At 43.4% G+C, this 18,347-nt stretch overlaps 1 protein-coding gene across 2 annotated transcripts in view; it reads left to right on the top strand.

Moving 5' to 3' along the window:
* Positions 1-17,848, top strand: part of GCLC (glutamate-cysteine ligase catalytic subunit) — a 38,407-nt gene extending 20,559 nt beyond the window's left edge. Inside the window, exons 4-16 of one of the 2 annotated variants that reach the window (XM_060022055.1) lie at positions 960-1,073; positions 2,638-2,696; positions 2,821-2,954; positions 7,366-7,440; positions 7,913-8,029; positions 9,119-9,257; positions 9,679-9,791; positions 10,268-10,360; positions 10,658-10,762; positions 15,053-15,134; positions 15,211-15,314; positions 15,405-15,525; positions 16,568-17,848. In XM_060022055.1, the coding sequence (XP_059878038.1) occupies positions 960-1,073; positions 2,638-2,696; positions 2,821-2,954; positions 7,366-7,440; positions 7,913-8,029; positions 9,119-9,257; positions 9,679-9,791; positions 10,268-10,360; positions 10,658-10,762; positions 15,053-15,134; positions 15,211-15,314; positions 15,405-15,525; positions 16,568-16,779 (1,468 nt within the window). In that variant the 3' untranslated portion in view covers positions 16,780-17,848. The remainder of the gene's footprint in view (positions 1-959; positions 1,074-2,637; positions 2,697-2,820; positions 2,955-7,365; positions 7,441-7,912; positions 8,030-9,118; positions 9,258-9,678; positions 9,792-10,267; positions 10,361-10,657; positions 10,763-15,052; positions 15,135-15,210; positions 15,315-15,404; positions 15,526-16,567) is intronic. The other variant, XM_060022056.1, reaches the window with a different exon arrangement.
* Positions 17,849-18,347: the final 499 nt, after the last annotated feature.

Below are 18,347 nucleotides of genomic sequence, written 5' to 3'. Positions count from 1 at the left end.
CACCTGCTCAGTACCCACCTGGGCAGTGCAGGTCGTGAGCATTTCCATCCCTGCAGAGGTTCCGTGCGACGGTGCTGGCCTGGAGGAAAAGTGGGGCTGGGGGTGCGGGTCTGAGTCCTGGCTGCCCGCTTCCTGCCAAGTACACACGTGCTTCTCCAGCCTGATTCCGGTCAGCAGAGAGACCCCCAGATCTCAGTTTGTCACTCTCTGCAAGGGCTTTTCCTAAGGCTGCAGGCTGTCAGTGAATAATGTACGGAGCTGCAGGAGCTCTGAGGAGCCCCATCATAGCTGGGGCTGTTTTCCAGATAAGATCAGCAAGTTCAGTTTTTGTTCACAAGGCGAACATGGGCGGCCAGTTTTATAAAAGGTGAGGTTGAAAATAAGGCACCGGCTAGTCTTGGCTCCCAAGCCAGAAGTTTCCCACTGCCGATCTACACCCTGCTTTGTTTCTCTGTTGGAATTAAAGCTCTTCCTCAGGTCAAGTGAGATAATAGGGTTGGGTTTCAGCCTCCAGAGGGAGATCCTGGGGGTGGACAGGGGCACCGGCAGAGAACCTGCCTGATCTGGACGGAATCATGAGGTGCCTGGCAGAGGCAAGGAGCAGGAGGCCTGTCCCAAGTCGAACCAAGCTGATGGGGAGGTGGTAGTGTGCAGGGGTCAGAGCTGGTAAAGGAAGACGCCTCAGAAACCGCGTGGGGGAAACAGCCAAGGCAGCCAGGACGTAAGTAAGCGCTCTGCAGACCCTGAGTGGACGGAGGCTTCTGATAAAATCGGCAAAAGGGCTGCAGTCACAAGAGAAGAGCTTGGTGAGCAAGGCAGACTGCAAAGGCGTGGCTGCGAGGGGCACAGTGTTTGCAGAACACCTGTGTGCCGGACCCCTGAAAAAGGCAACATTACACATGCATGTTTTTAATCCCTGAAGACAGATTCTATCTCTTTAGTTCTTCAATTTCTTGTAGATTAGGCTGCCCTGGGTTCACACTGCCCGAGTTCAAGCCCAACCCAGTGGAAGGAGGAGCTTCCAAGTCCCTCTTCTTTCCTGATGAAGCGATAAACAAGCACCCGCGCTTCAGGTAAGTGTGTGGATGACTCAGATCCCTGGATCCCTGCCCTGGGGGTGCAGTGTCCCTCCCGGAGTCATTACTGAGCGGTTCCTGAACTCCAGCTCCTGTGGTAATTAACCAGAGGAGCCCACAGACCCACAGCTACGCCTGTTCTCGGTCCCCCAAGGCTGCTCGGTTGGTGCTGCTTGTTTCCAGGCTGGATCTGCCTGTTTTCCAAGTGACCCTAACGTTGTTCACTTAGCCACAGATGCATTTCAATCCTAGTTCTGTTAACACCTGTTTGGAGAAGCTTTCTTGTCATCACTTTTACCTTTTCCTCCTCTGAAAATGACCGCCAGTCTCTGTGGTCTTCTCATCCCACTCCATATACCTTGACAGTAAGGTAAAATGTGTACAATACCTGTGTATATAGTAGGCACGCTCTACCTTCTGTTCCACTAACTCCTAAGTCTGTTGGTCTGTAGTTTTAATTCTAGGGTTTCAAGTTGCTTCAGTCTGATCTCAGCTTTGGACCTTTGAGTCTCACCTGTCATCCTGAACCCGGGCTCCTGACCTAGAGTTAGGGACCTGTGACTTCTCAGTGTTCATTCCTGTAACGGGTCTGCACACCTGCGACGTGCAGAGTCCGTGGGGAAGATAAAGACATATAAACATAGTTTCCGACATCAAGTGTTTATAGTGTGCCAAGGGGAAGGTGGAGATATTCAGCTGCAAGAAAAGGTAGATTATGACAGGTGTCCAAAGATGATAACACCAGAGAGAGGAAGGTGCTTCTGACTGAGGGGGTCAAAAGCAGGCCTCCTGAGAGAGGTGGCATTTACACCGTCGACAGCAGCACTGCCCAGTAAAACCATAGTGCAAGCCACACGTGTAATTTTAGTAGTAATTTTGTAGCCACCTTAAAAAAGTGAAAAAGGTGGACTTATAGTGTATTTTATTTAACTCTATAGATCCAACTTGTGACCAGTATTTTTTAATTATTAATAAGTTTTACTTTATTTCTGTACCAAGTCTTCAGAATGTGCTGTGTGTTCACCCTCAGAGCACATTTTAATTAGGACTGGCCGCACGTCCAGTGCTCACAGCCACAGCTTGCCTAGGGGCTTCTGGATCAGACATCGCAGGCTGGAGGATAGTATTAATGCTGCAGGATGGGTGGAGGGAGTGATGAGGTTCTGGGGTCCAGAGATGCCCGGGGAACATGAGTACCACAGTTTGGCTCAAGTCTTTGGACTTAGCATGGAAAATGTTAGAAACATACGGTGAGGCTAGACCACGGCAGACCTTGGACACTTGAGCTTGGTTTGGTGAGTCACACGGAGCCGGGGATCAGGGCTTGGGCAGGAGAGAGAATGACATTCTCAAACAAGAACCAGGGGACGTGGTATTAATGCAAAGCCTTCTTTCAGGAAATCCCCTCAGTCTCTCGGTCCACATGAATTTTCGGTAGGGATGTCTTAGAGGATTAGTTTGAGGGAGGATTTCATTCCATGTACTTGCATATTGTCAAATTCTTCTTTTGCATGATGGTTCTTAGGTGACCAACTTAGGACATTTGTTGTCTGTTTTTTAGTACCCTCACCAGGAACATCCGGCACAGAAGAGGAGAAAAGGTTGTCATCAACGTCCCAAGTGAGTCTACAGAGGTGGCGGGTGGGAGGGGACCCCCCCCCATTGTTGTTAATCCTTGACTCTCACCCATTTCCTGCTCTTTTCTTTCTTTCTTTTTTTTTTCTTTTTTCAATTAATACTGCAGTATTTAAGGACAAGAATACACCATCTCCATTTATAGAAACATTTCCTGAGGATGATGAGGCAGCAAAGGCTTCTAAGCCCGACCACATTTACATGGATGCTATGGGCTTTGGGATGGGCAATTGCTGTCTGCAGGTATCATTTCAAATATCCAGAGAGGCAAGCTGTCCTCATCCATTTCTATTTATTAACTTCTTTTCTTTATATGTGCATGTTTCCTTTTTAAAAATCACATTTTAATCAGGTTGAAATAGTAGCTAGTACTTCTTTCTGAAAACCAATGAAGTTATCTTAGTAAATTCACTGGAAGTTGTCTCTGGACGGAATCTACAGTTCACTACGAAGACATAGTTGTTAATGAACTTAAAAGGTGAAATATTCTGCAGTCACTGTCTCTGTTCTCTCTGTGCCTCATTTTTGCTGCCATCTAGTGACTAGCTTTGAGATTGTAAACATTGCTCAAATCTTATCATTTCTGAAAATGAATTCTGGATGCACTCCAGTGAGCTTGTGATCCAAGGGAAGGATTATTTGGACTTTAAATTTTTATTTTCCTGCAAGGCCATCTAGTGTTATAAAAAGAATAAATATTTAGCAGCCCATGTTTGCCTTACCCCTGGCTAAGTTTCACAGGAGGTATTGTAGAATAGCCTTTCTCTCAATGACTTGGTTAAAACTTCCCCTGGATCTAATCAGATTACTGGCACCTGTGGCAGGGATGGTGTCCCACCACACAGGGGACCTGGAGCGGGGAGCAGGAACCCATCGGGCTGCCCACAAGCCTGTGTCTGGGCTTTAGCTGTGATTTCTCAGGTATTTGGGTAACTCTCCTTCTTCTGGTCTTGGTTTTCTCAACAGCTGAAAGAAGGATTTATATTAAGGCTGCTTCTAGGTCTGTCTCTGAGCTAATATTCTTTAATTGTTTTTATTAACACCAGTATTGGTTTTAACCTTTAATTTGTTTAAAATCATGTTAGAACAGAAGTAAAAGTGGCACATAATTAGAAGTTTCAAACTGAAACTTTCAAAAGAAAAAAAGAGGGCCTCTTGTTATTATCCAAGGAGATTTTATCCAGTTCTGATCATTTGCTGATTGGAGCAGTGTGAAGTCTGACCCCACATGAGCACCCCCCAGCCCACCCCCAGCCCTCAGTCTGCCTGCCCTCCACACGGCTGGGGACCCAGCATCCCATCATTTCAGGCAGCTGCACACAGACACACACCTTCTTGCACATGTATCTTGGATGTGTTTATTTTACAACTACGTATAATCAAAATTGAATGCCAGAGTCAGATTTTTACATGCTAAGTGTGTTCAAATAACCATGGCCAAGGATACCATTTCCCCTGCTTTCCCTGACTTATATAGGTGGCATGAAGCGTGTCTTCCAAACAAACCTAGGCTATGAGTTTCCTTCCAGATGGACACACTTCATAAAAAAGAGACCTGTTGACTTTTAACTGCCTTATCTGCTTCCCTATCTTAATTCCAAATATTGCTAAAGAGAACCATTAAGCTCTAGAACTTAGAGTGCACAGCTTTAAAATCTATCAGTGCTCTTGAAGGACCGATTGCCTCTTTTTCTTGGTTTAATATTAAACCAGGGTGTTTTGCCATGGACAGCACAGTTGCCCCATTCCAAAGGGATAGTCTTTCCCTTGAAACACTGTGTTTACACAAATAAATATGTCCTAATGGTAGGTAGTTTACATTTTTATTGCTTGTAGATACAGTTTTCCATCCAATTTAAGCTTTGTCATGGGTTTAAGGTTGTTTTCTTTTTCTCAGTGGTGTGTCCAGCCACCCCACTTTCAATACTCCACTTAAAAGTCTTTAGCACAGATAATGTAAGTATATGGTAAATGAGACAAATTCCATCAATCACCACAGAAATCTCTGCTTTATCTCTTAAGTGGAACACTAGAAACTACTTATTACAATAAGGCAAAAAAAATGGTTTCAAAGTTTTTGTTTGTTTGTTTTTTAAGGTTACTGAGCATCTTACTGTACAGAACAAAAAGTACTTCAACTATATTCAAATTCTTGACTCTTGGTGGGGGACTTTGCAGGAATCATTTAATAAGTTCATGCATATTGTGATAGGCTTCCCCCCGCCCCCCAAGAAAATCCTATGGCTTCGACACTGGGTTCTGGACAAATTTTAGATATTTAGGTTTCTAACATCAATTTTTCATACTTTCTCTTTTTTTTTCCCTCATCAGTTTCCTGGTGACATTGCTTCTTTTCTTTATATGATACTTTAAAAGGATACCAGAATCCAAAACCGTTCATATATTCATATCTTTTTAAGGTGTTAAGAACTCTTTTTTTTCTTCCCCCATTAAAGCCTTTACCACAGTGATGTCTCAATGGCTCAATCAGCCCTGGGGTAAAGAAGCTAGTTACTAAATATACTTAGAATAACTAAGTCGTATCACTGTTCTAACTCGGCTATTGAATTCCAAGTGCCAGTTTTCTTAAGCATATTTTTCTAGGGTTGACTTTTTCAGAATTTGCCTGTGAATTGTCTAGTATATACTAGGCCATCTAAGAGAAGCCAATCAAAAACCTGAAAAGAAAAAATGCTTGTCATAGGATCTTCTTAAAAACAAAAATAACAGACTCTAAAATAGCTAAGAGTAACTCAAAAAAGGACCTAAATAAACTAAGAGATGTATGTTCAAAAGCATTCAGCAGTCAAAACACTTGGGGGAACATTTAGGTATCCCTGATCTCAATCCATATAAGTTTGGGCTATAGGGTCAGCTTTTCAAGTATCCCACCATTTTATAAAAATAAAACTTATCTTTGCTCCTGTGTTCTCCTTTTTAGCACCCTCTTTCCTTCAAGATACTCTATTCACTTAATAAATATTAAGGACTAAGTGGGTGTCAGACCCTGTCCTACACACTGGGGATAGAGAACCGCAAGGCAGACCCCTGCCCTCCTAGGGGCTTACACTTTAGGGGTGGGGTCACAGCAGATAAACCTGTAAATACTCTGCTCGCCATCTCCCCCACTTCTCATTTAACTCTTACCCACAGACAAGCTGATTTCTGCATTCCCACCTCTTGGCAGAAACTGCCCTGGTTTGGGTTATTAGTGACCTGTCAGTTCTTCTCAATTTCTGTTTTCACCTTTGACATTCTTGCTCCTTTACACCTGTGACACAGCTCTTCTCCGTGTGTTGAATTAATTTGTAATGGCTGGGTACCTATCATTATGTTTTAATTAAAATATAGCACTGACTTAATAATTCACATAGAAATGGTAGGAAAGTCAGGACACAGTAAATGGTCTGAATCATCGTTTTCTGTAGTAGTCAGTCACCACACTGACGTGAAATGCCATGAATTCAGCGGTTAGACCCTTGAGTCTCCAACAGAAGTCCTCTGCCATTTAAACAAAAACCAAAACAAAACAAAAAAAAGCAAAGTTGAGACCTGGCTAAAACTACTGGAACTAACAGGTTGCGATTAGAATAGTAAACATTCACTCAGCTGCTAGTTCAACTATTAAGCACTTAAATTATTTACTGCACCAACACAAAATCCAAACTGTCATTATTAAATAACAACAGAACATGAGAACTGTTCCCAGTTTGCAGTTATTACAAGTGTGCCAACACAACCACAATTTGCGGTCCCTGCCCCTTCCGCTGCCCCAGCCCTGCAGAGGGCAGCACTTTTTTTTTTTTTTTTTTTTTTTTTTTTGGTTTCTTTTGGGTAATTGCTTTAAGAGGATTTGCACTAATCAATTACGTGATCTCCTTCTCTGCCTAACTCTTAAGTCCTACTTACCCGTCTAGTGCGGGCTTCCTGGGCAATCTGCCCTTCTTAGTACATCATCTGGGCCTACTCCCCAAATACTTCTCCAGCTCGGATTTTTCTTCCTGGCCCCAGCCCTGGAGACCAAGCCGCTTACAGGGCTGTTCCGCTCTTCCTTGGCCTCATAAGCCCATTGTGTCTTGGCGCCGCTGCTTCCCATCTGTCTGAGGAGCACCCAGGCCAAAACCCAGGTCACTCCTCACTCCGCTGTGCCCACTGGTCACCAGGCCTGCTTTGGCCCTGCTGTGCCTCTTCCCACCAGACTTCCTCAGTTTTTTCCTGGACAGTTGCAGTGTTTTAACTGCCCTCTCTTCCTTCCTCCAGTCCTGCCCCCTTCCGAGCTATCCCCCACTGTGCCACCAGTGAACTCTGAAACCCATCCTTCGCATCTCCAGATCCCCCTTTTGTACCAAAATGTATACAAGCCCACAGATGTGGATGGGCAGCTGTAGAAGGAAATAAGTCAGTGGAAGAGGAAACGCCTGGCTGAACTTGATTGTTAATCTAGTTCTTATTTATAGTAGATGTGAACATGATTAAAGCCATTTTCTAGCAAAATTCATCTGAGACAGCTCTTAAAACTCCTGTGTTCAATGTTGTCATCAACGGAATGACCATCACATGCCATGACCAGCCACCTTCCTTCTCAGACTTGGCTCCTTGTGGAGGATGGTACTGATTTTGTGTTGTTGTTTAATAACTTGGGATTCTTAAACAGGTAACGTTCCAAGCCTGCAGCATATCTGAGGCCAGATACCTTTATGATCAGTTGGCCACTATCTGCCCAATTGTCGTAAGTAGAAATCACACCTAATTTTAACTACTTCTTTGTATAAAATAAAGACTGCACGTGCAAAATTTGCTGACCATGTACTATTTAAGTCCAGTTAAGACTTCATTTAGAACTGAACTAACATGAATAATATGCAGACTTAGAGCTAATGGATAAGAGTCTAAGCTGTAGAGTTTACCGTTGCCAGTAAGGCATTTTTGTGTTGAAGTGTCGAGCTTGAGCGTAGCCGTTTTCCCCCTCCCATCCCGCCTGTCCTCACGGTATAGAGAAGATGATTTAAAAGAATCAGAGGCAAGGATTGGAGTCACTTCTGGTGTATTTCACCATGAGAAGGCAGGTGCAGTAGATGTAGTAGAAATCTGTAGGGGTTGCATAAACTGATTCTTCCAGACCAGAGGTAACTGCATGAAGCTTTTTTCAGCATGTAAATGACACTTTGAACTTGCAGGTGCTGACTTCTGTTTGTTTTTAGATGGCTTTGAGCGCTGCGTCTCCTTTTTACCGAGGCTATGTGTCAGACATTGATTGTCGCTGGGGCGTGATTTCTGCATCTGTAGATGATAGAACTCGGGAGGAGAGAGGACTGGAGGTGGGAGTGATTTTCCTTAATAGTCTTTTAAGTCCAGCAGGTAAAATGGGGATATTGTCACTGCTTACAGTTTTGAAGTCGCCCTTAAATTTTTATCCTGAGTGGGTTAGTCACACATGGGAAGAAGCTGACAGGTTATCAACCTGTCTTTGGCTCCACAATGTGTGTTTGGGGTGAGAATGTAGGAAATGTGATTTGCTTGGCGGGGGCGGGGGGGGGGCGTTCAAGTTAATTTTCATCATTTGTTGGAACCAGTACTTGTTTTTACCTTCTAAAATTAGTAGTACAAGTTTTCTATATTTTGGGAGTCAGTGCTGATGGCTGTTTTTACCAGAAAGCTTTTTGGTGCTACGTGAGTGCTTCGTCTGTGGTGCTCTCTGTTGTGGAAAGTGTCATCTGTTGTAAGGTTCTTTGGCCTGTTACAGAGGGTTAGGTTTGCCTAATGAGGTAGGTTTGTGCCTCTTGTTTGCATGTTGAACTGCATCTCTCCAACCAAGACTGTGCGTCAGAACCACCTATAGAGATCTTTAAAAATAAGTACCCAGGCCCACCCTAGCCCAGTGAGTAAGTATGTCCAGAACTGGAACCTAGACATACATGTTACTAAAGGAGCCCTCACAGGTGATTCTGATGTTCTCGACTGGGCTGCCCTATTGATGCTCTGCTCTTTGTGTAATTGTTCATAAATTGTTGAACATGCCTTCTAAGTAGAAATAAACCTTAAAGCAGAAATCATTTTAATAGCTTTGTTTTACATTATAGTTTTATAGTTTTGCTTTCAACATTGGCATTTTCCTATCTTAATGAGAATGAAGGTGATCCACTTTAAAAAAAGAAAAAGAAATATATATATATATTTAAGTCATGTCAGAAAACAGACTACTTAAATTGTCTCCAGATTTTTTTTTAATATAATTTTTCTAATACTTTTCAGGATTAACTAGCTTTTTTTCGGGATCTCGTGTTCAGGTTGGACAGTTTTATGTAATTACATATATAGTATATAGGCTTTTAATATAATTATTTGGGGCGTTAGTTTGTTTCCACATCATTTTATATGGCATTCATTTGTATTTTTTTCAATTTTAGCCGCTGAAGAACAACCACTATAGGATCAGTAAGTCCCGATATGATTCAATAGACAGTTACTTATCTGAGTGCGGTGAGAAATATAATGACATCGACCTGACGAAACACAAAGAAATCTATGAACAGCTGTTGCAGGAAGGTGAGCCTCTGTTCCTTTTGTCTAGATTTGATTGTAAGCCTTTAGTTCTTCAAAGCCCTTTTAAATTCCTTTGCTGACTCCTGGCCTGGCTTCTATTTTTAGTGTGAAGTCTCTTAACTTTTCTCATGAGGCTGCTTGTTCTTAAAGTTTCAAGTTCCAGATACTTGTGAGATCTTAACTTTTAGCAAAAGGAGCTGACTTTGGAGGTCTGTCCCTTGGTCCACAGCTCTGCCCCCACGGGCGTTGTGTAAGGAGCGAACACACTCCATAGGATAAAATCCTGGGAGACACGAGAATCCTGCACAGCCCAGCCATTTCCTAAGCTTCTAGATGCCCTTTCTTCAGACTTCCCGAGCTGTCCTGCCGTCTTTCTGGGCATGGAGAACAGCTCCGATGTGAGTGGTGTGACCTCTCTCTGCAGGCATCGATCATCTCCTGGCCCAGCACGTGGCTCATCTCTTCATTAGAGACCCGCTAACTCTGTTCGAAGAGAAAATCCACCTGGACGATGCCAACGAGTCCGACCATTTTGAGGTATCTGCTCCGCTTTGAAGGTGTAGCACTTCACTCTCCAGGGTGGAGGCCGTTGTCTGGAGGGGCAAGGAGTTGATGACAGTAGAAGCCTTCTATGACCTCCATGACTGCAGCAAAGATTTTAAATTGGTTCAAGTACCCTTATTTTGTGATTCTTACTCTCCGGTTCTGCATTTTTCATTCAGTATTTTCTCTTATTTTCATAGCGATGAAAAATGCAAATATGCGGCACAGGAAAATTAACACGACCGCTTCTTTCAGGACTGCTGTCGTGTCGCCTGACTTCCGTTAAGCGCTTGCTGTTTTGTCTCCCTAGCAGGTCACGCTCCACGAAAATCTTAAATTGTACCTTTTTGTATTTGTAAATTGAAGAGTATTTGGTATGGACAGTAAACAGTCTGCTTCACGTATTAAATATCAAATCATCTTAATACCTTACTGGAAAATTGGTTTTATTCTCTGCTTTTTGAATACAGAATATTCAGTCCACAAATTGGCAGACAATGCGATTTAAACCTCCTCCTCCAAACTCCGACATTGGATGGAGAGTGGAATTCCGGCCCATGGAGGTACGCAGCCCGTCGGCAGGAACCGACTTGGACGCACCCGTTCCCAGCCACCTGCCACCCACCCGCACCCTTGTCAGAAGCTCGGGTTACTTGGAAGGCAGCACAGATCATGTGTGTGCGTGTTACACGCAAGTGCAGCAGCTCGGGAGGACTGCTTCTGAGAATAGATTGTGGGCAGAGGCTTCCAGACCCAGGTGGGAGGTTAGGAGATGCTTGGGAAAGACATGACCCTCAGGGGCCTCTCAGGGAGGAGCTGTTTGCATGGTGGGCCCCTAATGTCTCGGGCCCCGTGTCCAGGTTCAGTTGACAGACTTCGAGAACTCCGCGTACGTGGTGTTCGTGGTGCTGCTCACCAGGGTGATCCTTTCCTACAAACTGGACTTTCTCATCCCGCTGTCAAAGGTAAGGATGAGTTTCAGTGTAGGGCTGGGTGTCTGTAGGTTATCATCCATTGCTCATTTATGTATAATAATTGTTTCAACTCTGACCTCACTTAGGATTGTTCCTCCCTTAGAATAAAATGCTCTTCTTCCACCCTTTTTTTTTTTTTTTTTTCTTTTTAAACCTAAGTTTATGCTATAGATTTTGGTACCGTTTTGGTGGAGACTCCTGGAAAAAAATGTTAATAGTAGCTCCTTACTCAGCCCATTTGGAAGACATTTAGGGTTGCATTTGAACAATCTCTAGTTTCTAGAGGCTTTTGACTCAAGATGATGGCGGGAGGGATTCCCAAAAATGGGTTTTGTCCTGTCCAGTCCCAGGCCGATCACGATATTAGACTCAGGACGGAGGGACGTGTAACTTTGGTAGTGCAGGGAATGGAACCAAACTGGAGAGGTTTCTGAAGAACATAGTTGACACTGCACTACTGGAAAAACAAATCTGAATCAGCCTCAGCCCAACAAAAACCAAGAAGGAGCTTTCTGGAAGCAGTTTCCCGGCAGAGCCTTGGAACAGTTCCAGGCTGTGAGGCAGCAAGGCTGGGGGCCGCGGGGCAGTAGCCAAGTGAGTATAGAGACCTTTGGTTCCTGGCCGGTGGGTCTCTTGGCACAGAGAGTGGCTGGGAAAGGCTGCCGGGCGGAGTGAGGGTCTGCCGGGGCTCAGGGCTGGAGGGAAGAGAAGCAGAGCTGCCCTGTCCCAACACACACACACACCCTGAATGTGGTACAGCCACTGGGGAGATGAACGCACATAAGGAGGGTTCACGTGAGCTGCCAGTTTATGAAATACACTTGACATGCGTGTAACTTATAGTCAGTTCCTCCGTATCTGAGAATTCAACCAGCAGCAGATCATGGAATACTGTAGTATTTACTGCTGGAAAAATCCTCATATAGGTGGACCCACATTGTTCTGGGGTCAGATATAGATGTCTGAAAGTCAGTATAAAATTGAAAACTTTTAAAGAGAAGAGCCCATGGGCCTGCAGAGTCTATTATCCTCAGTGAAATACAGTTAATTTTTTTTTTTTTTTTTTGGCCGTGTAGCATGTGGGATCTTACTTGCCTGACCAGGGATCAAACCCGCACCCCCTGCAGTGGAAGTCCAGAGTCTTAACCCCTGGACCGCCAGGGAAGTCCCAAAACACAGTTAAGGTAGAAACTGGAAAGAATTTTAAAATAAATTCTCATTAGTGCCCTCGAAGAAATTCTAGAGAAAGGTCACATCTTAAATAAACAAGCCCTGTGGACCAAAGAACATTTGGAAAGTAAGAGTTCTCAGAAACACGGGACGTGGTAGCCACACTCAGTATGCTCACCAGTAAGCAGGTGTGGTTGAAGACCAAAGTCTGTGATTCAGGGGAACCACACTGAGATTCATCCCAGCAGGATGGCAAAGAAACAGAGATTATGGGAAAAAGGATGAGAGGATTTCTCTGGAAAGTTCAGGGTTTGTATCAAAATTTAGAAGAAGAGAACAGTCTATACAAAAGAGATGTGAGATACAATAAAGAAAATAAAGAAATAGAATTTCCCCTGAGTGAGAGAGTCCACTGAGGATGAGACAGAATTATTCAAAGAAGAACCCAAGTCTAGGAATTTCTGAATCTCAAAGAGAAGATCAGTTGTCCAGACAGGAGAGGAAATTAGGATACCTAAACTTCCTGCCAAGAGGGAGAAGAAAATCAATTGATATCATTTCTCATCTACAACATTAAACGCGAGACGAGATGGCGAGAGGTCTACAGAATCCGAAGGGTAAAGAATTAGAACCATGCCAACCAAACTGGTCTTTAAATTGCAAGTGATTCTAACAAAAAAGATCAAATTAGGGCTAAATTAAGCCAGAAATCTTATCTAGCAAGGGGATAGTGGAAGGAGGGGAATGGTAGATACTTCTTAATGCTTGACATTTGGAGAGAGAATTTCAAAACTACTTGTCTAAAAGTAAGAAAGACCACTAATAGTGTAGAAATAGGATTTGTCGCCTCTAATCTCCTAGCTAAAGAGGTGGGAAAAAAAACAAAGCTTCCTGGTGCCACAAAAGTGGGTCTGGGGCCATGGGCGTGATAAGACATTATGGTCCAGAGAACATACAGTGGTAAAATAAGATGAAAACAAATTTGAATAGACTAAATTCTATTCAAAAGCTAAAATGGGTGATATAAAATAGCAATGTAATGGTACATGTTGTTTGCATAAGATATACTTAAAACAAGGACAGATGTTGACAGTAAAGAGCTCCATATGACCTCTTAACAATTCAGGAAGGACAAAGTCTTAACAGACAAAATGTGAGAAGGTCTTAAATGAGATACAGGAAACAATTTTATATACTCTTTTCAAGATAACATTAGAGCCATTTTCTTTTTTTTAACATAAAGTGTAGCAAACATTTCTCAGCAGCATAAGAAGAATTTAAAGGCACTGTAGTACGGTGGGTAAGATGTGGCTTCCGGGTGAGCACTCAATTCATAAATCACTTGCACTACTTACTAGCTTTTTCACCTGGACAAGTTAGTTGTCCTCTCAGTGCCCCAGTCCGCAGGTGTAGAACAGAGACACATGGGCTGTCGTAAGGCCATGTGGGGTTCGTGGAGTAAGTCACTTAGCAGAGTTTCTGGCGTGTTACTCAGTAACTGACAGGCCATATAATCAAAGGATGAGAAAGACCACAGGGGAATTAAATGACACAGTTAATAAGCTTGGTTGTGTCGCCTGATCACAAATCTTATACCATGGCACACCTTTTTTAAATGCCCTGAGGAAGAATAACAAAAATTAATTAAGGAAAATTTTCACTTCTCAGAAGTAGACACTGTATAGGATACATTCCCACCAAAGTTGAACAAGAAAATGTTCAGGAAACATTTAACTATTGGAAATTTTAAATCGTTTTCCTAGTAGGTTCTAGATTAAGTCAAAACTAGAATTATAGATGCAAACTAGTATATATAGAATGGGTAAACAACAAGGTCCTACTGTATAGCACAGGGAACTATATTCAGTATCCTGGGATAAACTAGAATGGAAAAGAATACATATGTGTATAAGTAAGTCACTGCTGTACAGCACAAATTAACACAATATTGTAAATCAACTATACTTCAATAAAATTTTTTTTAAAAAACTAGAATTATAGATTGTTTAGGAAAATGATGCCAGCAAAGATAATTTCTAAGGGAAAATCACAGCTTTAAGTACTATAAACAGAAATATTAAAAATAAACCTAAGTAACTAAATAAGAATGTGAAGAGCTGTAGTAAAATTACAGCTTTGTAAAAGGAATTCATAAAAGCAGAAATTAAAACTGATGATCTTTGTGAGTTTTTGTCAAGACTAAGAAAAATACAAACGTTATTAGAAATGAAGCCAGATGTTCCTAGCCAGGATAGAATTTGAGATTGCTTGAATATGTTCCTGTATCTAGATTAATCCGAAGGTCATATGTGCCTTAAAACAAACAAAATAATGATAGGAATTGATCAGTGTGAGGGGGCAAAGCTAAGTAACCAAAGACTCTGCACTGACCGTCCCTCTTCAACATGACCTCTGACTTGTGTCTGTTTTGAATATGGAGAGTCCCCTAAGATTTCATTATAGAAATAAGGGACTACTACTAAAAAGTTTTAAAAGCTCTACTTTGAGGGTCTTAAAAAGTCATTGGAGAAATGGAGAATTCACAAATAGGGGTTGGGGTCTCCTGAGGGAGTGGGCACGGCAGAGCCGCAGGTGGGCAGGCAGCATCGGTGACCCGCCCTGGGAGGGGTCACCTTATTCCAGATCCCACAGCCCGCCTATGAGGCAGCAAAGCCCCAGAGGCAGGGAGGGCACAGCCCTCAACTCTAGGTGGCAGGAGAGGCAGGAGCGTGAGTCTGGGCTGTGAGGAGGGACCAGCCCCCTGACCTCCCAATGCCATAGAGTCATCCCAGGGTGTCTCAAGGGACCTCGAGATGTGGGCGGCCTACATGAGTGTAAGTTTCGCATTGATTTTTAAGGTAAGCTTCTCTTAGAATTGCCCCATTGTTATTAAAAAGCACATCCCAGCAGTCTGGGGTTGAGGGACACAGCCCCACATGACAGTGCAAAGTCTTATCTGGCCGCCAGCAAGCGCTGGCTATGGGAGGCTTCTTCCCAGATGGGTCAAGATCGCGAGCTGAGCGAGGCACCACAGCCCCCAAATGCGCCGGAGCGGGAGTGCCCTGACTTTGGCAATGTTCTCACTTGGCTGCGATGGTTTTCCTCCCTCAGGTTGATGAGAACATGAAAGTAGCACAGAAGCGAGATGCCGTCCTGCAGGGATTGTTTTATTTCAGAAAAGATATTTGCAAAGGTACTGCCTCCTCTTGCATTTTTGGGGTCCCTGTAGGCCACACGGGCCGCTAACACCCTCTGCGCCCCTCTGGCAGGTGGCAACGCCATGGTGGACGGCCGCAACAAGACCACGGGCAGCACCGAGCCAGCAGCCGAGGAGTACGCACTCATGACCATCGACACCATCATCAACGGCAAGGTAGGGCCCGCGCCCCAGCTACCCCGCCCCTCCCCCACCCCACCCCCCGCCCCCGGGGAGTCGGATGACAGCGCACCCCGCTTCTTGCAGGAAGGCATGTTCCCCGGGCTGATCCCCATCCTGAACTCTTACTTGGAAAACATGGAGGTGGACGTGGACACCAGATGCAGTATTCTGAACTACCTGAAGCTGATTAAGAAGAGAGCATCCGGTATGCCATTCTGCACTTTGCTTTTTTAAAAATCTCTTAACGTAGGCGGAACCTCACAATCTTACAATATTCAGTTTTTAAAGCAGTCTTTTATTAAAGTACATGGTATCCTAAATCAATGAACTTTCCCACATTGTGCCGTCTCGGCGGTTGGATGCACCTTGTAATCTTTGACAGTCACCGTTTGATTAGCAGTGCTTTTGTTCTTGCTGGTTCATACAATAACGCTGCATCTTTAAGCCGATGGCCTCTTAGGCAACGAAATACAGTATCTGGATTGCCTGTTCGACATTTATGCCCGACTGTGTGTGTCGTGAGGCACCCTGGGCTCTTTGCACAGTGAGTCTAAGCCAGTCCTCAGGTTAACTAATAGCACAGCTAAGACAGTGGCCCTCCAGCCTGCCTCCCTACAGGGGTGCCCTGGAACCCCACTTTCTCAGCTTTGAGATCATGGTGGCTGGGGAGCTGTCAGCCGTGACTAAGAGGACAGTAGCAGTGGCATCTGTATTTTGCTCGAGGCTTCTGTAAAATTTCCAGATCCACAAAGGATATACCCCACCCCGCAAATGCTGTATCTGCCAGTTTCTATCTTCATGCATCTACTTCTCATTATTCTCTCCGCCTCTTTGATCAGATGGCTCTGGGGAACTCGGGGGCCCTCCTGTCCCAGGGCAGTCTCGTGACACCGGCATGGGCAGGACTTGGCCAGATGGGAGAACTCGGGCTCTAGTCCACACACATTGGCTCCCGTGTCTTAGAGCCGACAGCATCACCATGTGGGTGGCATCTAACAGGTCCCATAGCAGTGGGATGTGTGTGTTCTCACTGCCTGCCTACAACATGAAACCCTTCCCCAGGAGGAAGCCACGTAATACAGCTCATCCTGGCCCCTGCCAGGTGGCTACACCAGAAGGCCACACTGATTCTTCTTCAGGATTGTATTATATGGGCCAATAAATGTCAACTTACGAAAGAAAAAGACCAAACAAACAAAAAAAAAACACTACCATTAAGTTGTTAAAAAAAAAAAATTTTTTTTCAGGAGAATTAATGACAGTTGCCAGATGGATGAGGGAGTTCATCGCAAACCATCCAGACTACAAGCAAGACAGTGTAATAACTGACGAGATGAACTACAGCCTTCTTTTAAAGTGTAACCAAATCGCAAATGAATTATGTGAGTGCCCAGAGTTACTTGGACCAGCGTTTAGGAAAGTAAAGTACAGTGGCAGTAAAACTGACTCTTCCAACTAGACGTCCTGCAGAAGGAGAAATGCTTCACCGTGTTAGTGAAGGACTGACCGCAGGATCAGCCCGTGTGCATGGTGTGAGGACCAGATAATAGCACTGCACTGTTTCTTGCGCTGCTCGGCAGAAGTGGGTTTAGGCAAATCTAGAGTTTATACAGTGTACATGTACATAGTAAAGTATTTTTATGATTAACAATGTATTTTAATAACACTGTATCTAAAGTCATTTGTGAGCTGGCTTGTACATTTTTCAGTTCTGACTCTGGAGCAACTACTGTGGAAACGGTTTTGTAAATGTAACTTACTGATAACTATATCTGCATTCCAGAGTTTAAAATGTTTACTGTAAATTTTGGGGTTTTTTTAAAAGACTTTACCTGGACCTGATTCACTGAAATCTATCACTTCACCTTGAAAACAGTTTGTCCTGCTAATTTTCTTTGAGTCCTCTCCTTTGGCATATACATGAAATCACTATTGAATCCACCAAAGTGCTTTGAGGGGAAGCTTAGATTTCCGGCACCTTATCCATGACGATTCTTTTGTAATTGGAATAGCTAACCCCTCGGTAACCCTGTCCCAAGCTTTTCCTACTAAACAGAACCCACTGAACTGACAGTACTTTCTGTCGACGTTTGCTAATTTTGGCATCAAGTTTGAAGACAACTCTGGAGAAAGACTCTGAGTTCACGTGTAGTGATTATTGGGGGTAATTTTTTTATGGAAAAAGGGGAGAATTGTTTTTCTTCTTGTACATACCAAGAGTAATGTCAAAAATGCCACCAGCTCTTCTGTTGTGGTCACCTGTTTATTCTGATTGCGGCTATCTACTTAAATTTTCAAATCAAACGCAGCTGCTGAAGTTTCTGTTTTGCTACTTTTTCTCTAGTTTCCAGTAAGCATATTACAGACATTCTTCTAAAAGCCATTCATTCTAGATTTTACCTGGGGATTATTCTACATACTACTTACCTTCTCTGTGAAACTCATAAATTAATCATGATATGCACTAAGTTTTGTGAATCAGGACCCTAAATGTTTAATTGTAAATAATTTAAGTTTCACAGAATTGTTAGAGCTTTTTGTTGAAGTTTTTTTTCCCCAATTAGTTAAAAGTCTTAAAACTGCTTCTGAAAAAACTATGTGTAGTAGATTATGCAAACTCTACAGGCATAAATGTCTAAACTGTCATGCTAATTTTAAGAAATGGCCATAAGCTTCAGCTAAACCTGTTTGTGTATAGATACTAGGGTTTGTGCTATATTTCATACATGCATTTTGGAGGATTAAAGAACACCTGGTTTTCCTTTGCAATTTGCTTGTGTAAATTCAGTTTGTAAAAAGGCAGTAAAGTGTTTGTGGTATGAGGAAATAAAAGAATGGAATTGGCATTGTGAAAACTCTTGAATGTGTGAGTTCTACAACTAAACGGATGGTGGTGAGGGTGGTTTTTTTTTAATTAGCCCAGATATGCCAGGAAATAATTTCTTCATCATGATCCTCAGCTCCTTCTAGAAAGACTCATAGTGATGAAAACAGATGCCTCACCTCCCTAGTAGCTGTCAACCCCTG

This window comes from Delphinus delphis, chromosome 10 (assembly GCF_949987515.2).
Source record: "Delphinus delphis chromosome 10, mDelDel1.2, whole genome shotgun sequence".
Lineage (NCBI taxonomy): Eukaryota > Metazoa > Chordata > Mammalia > Artiodactyla > Delphinidae > Delphinus > Delphinus delphis.
The sequence above is the reverse complement of the archived record's forward strand: the minus strand, read 5'-3'. Positions and strand labels throughout refer to the sequence as shown.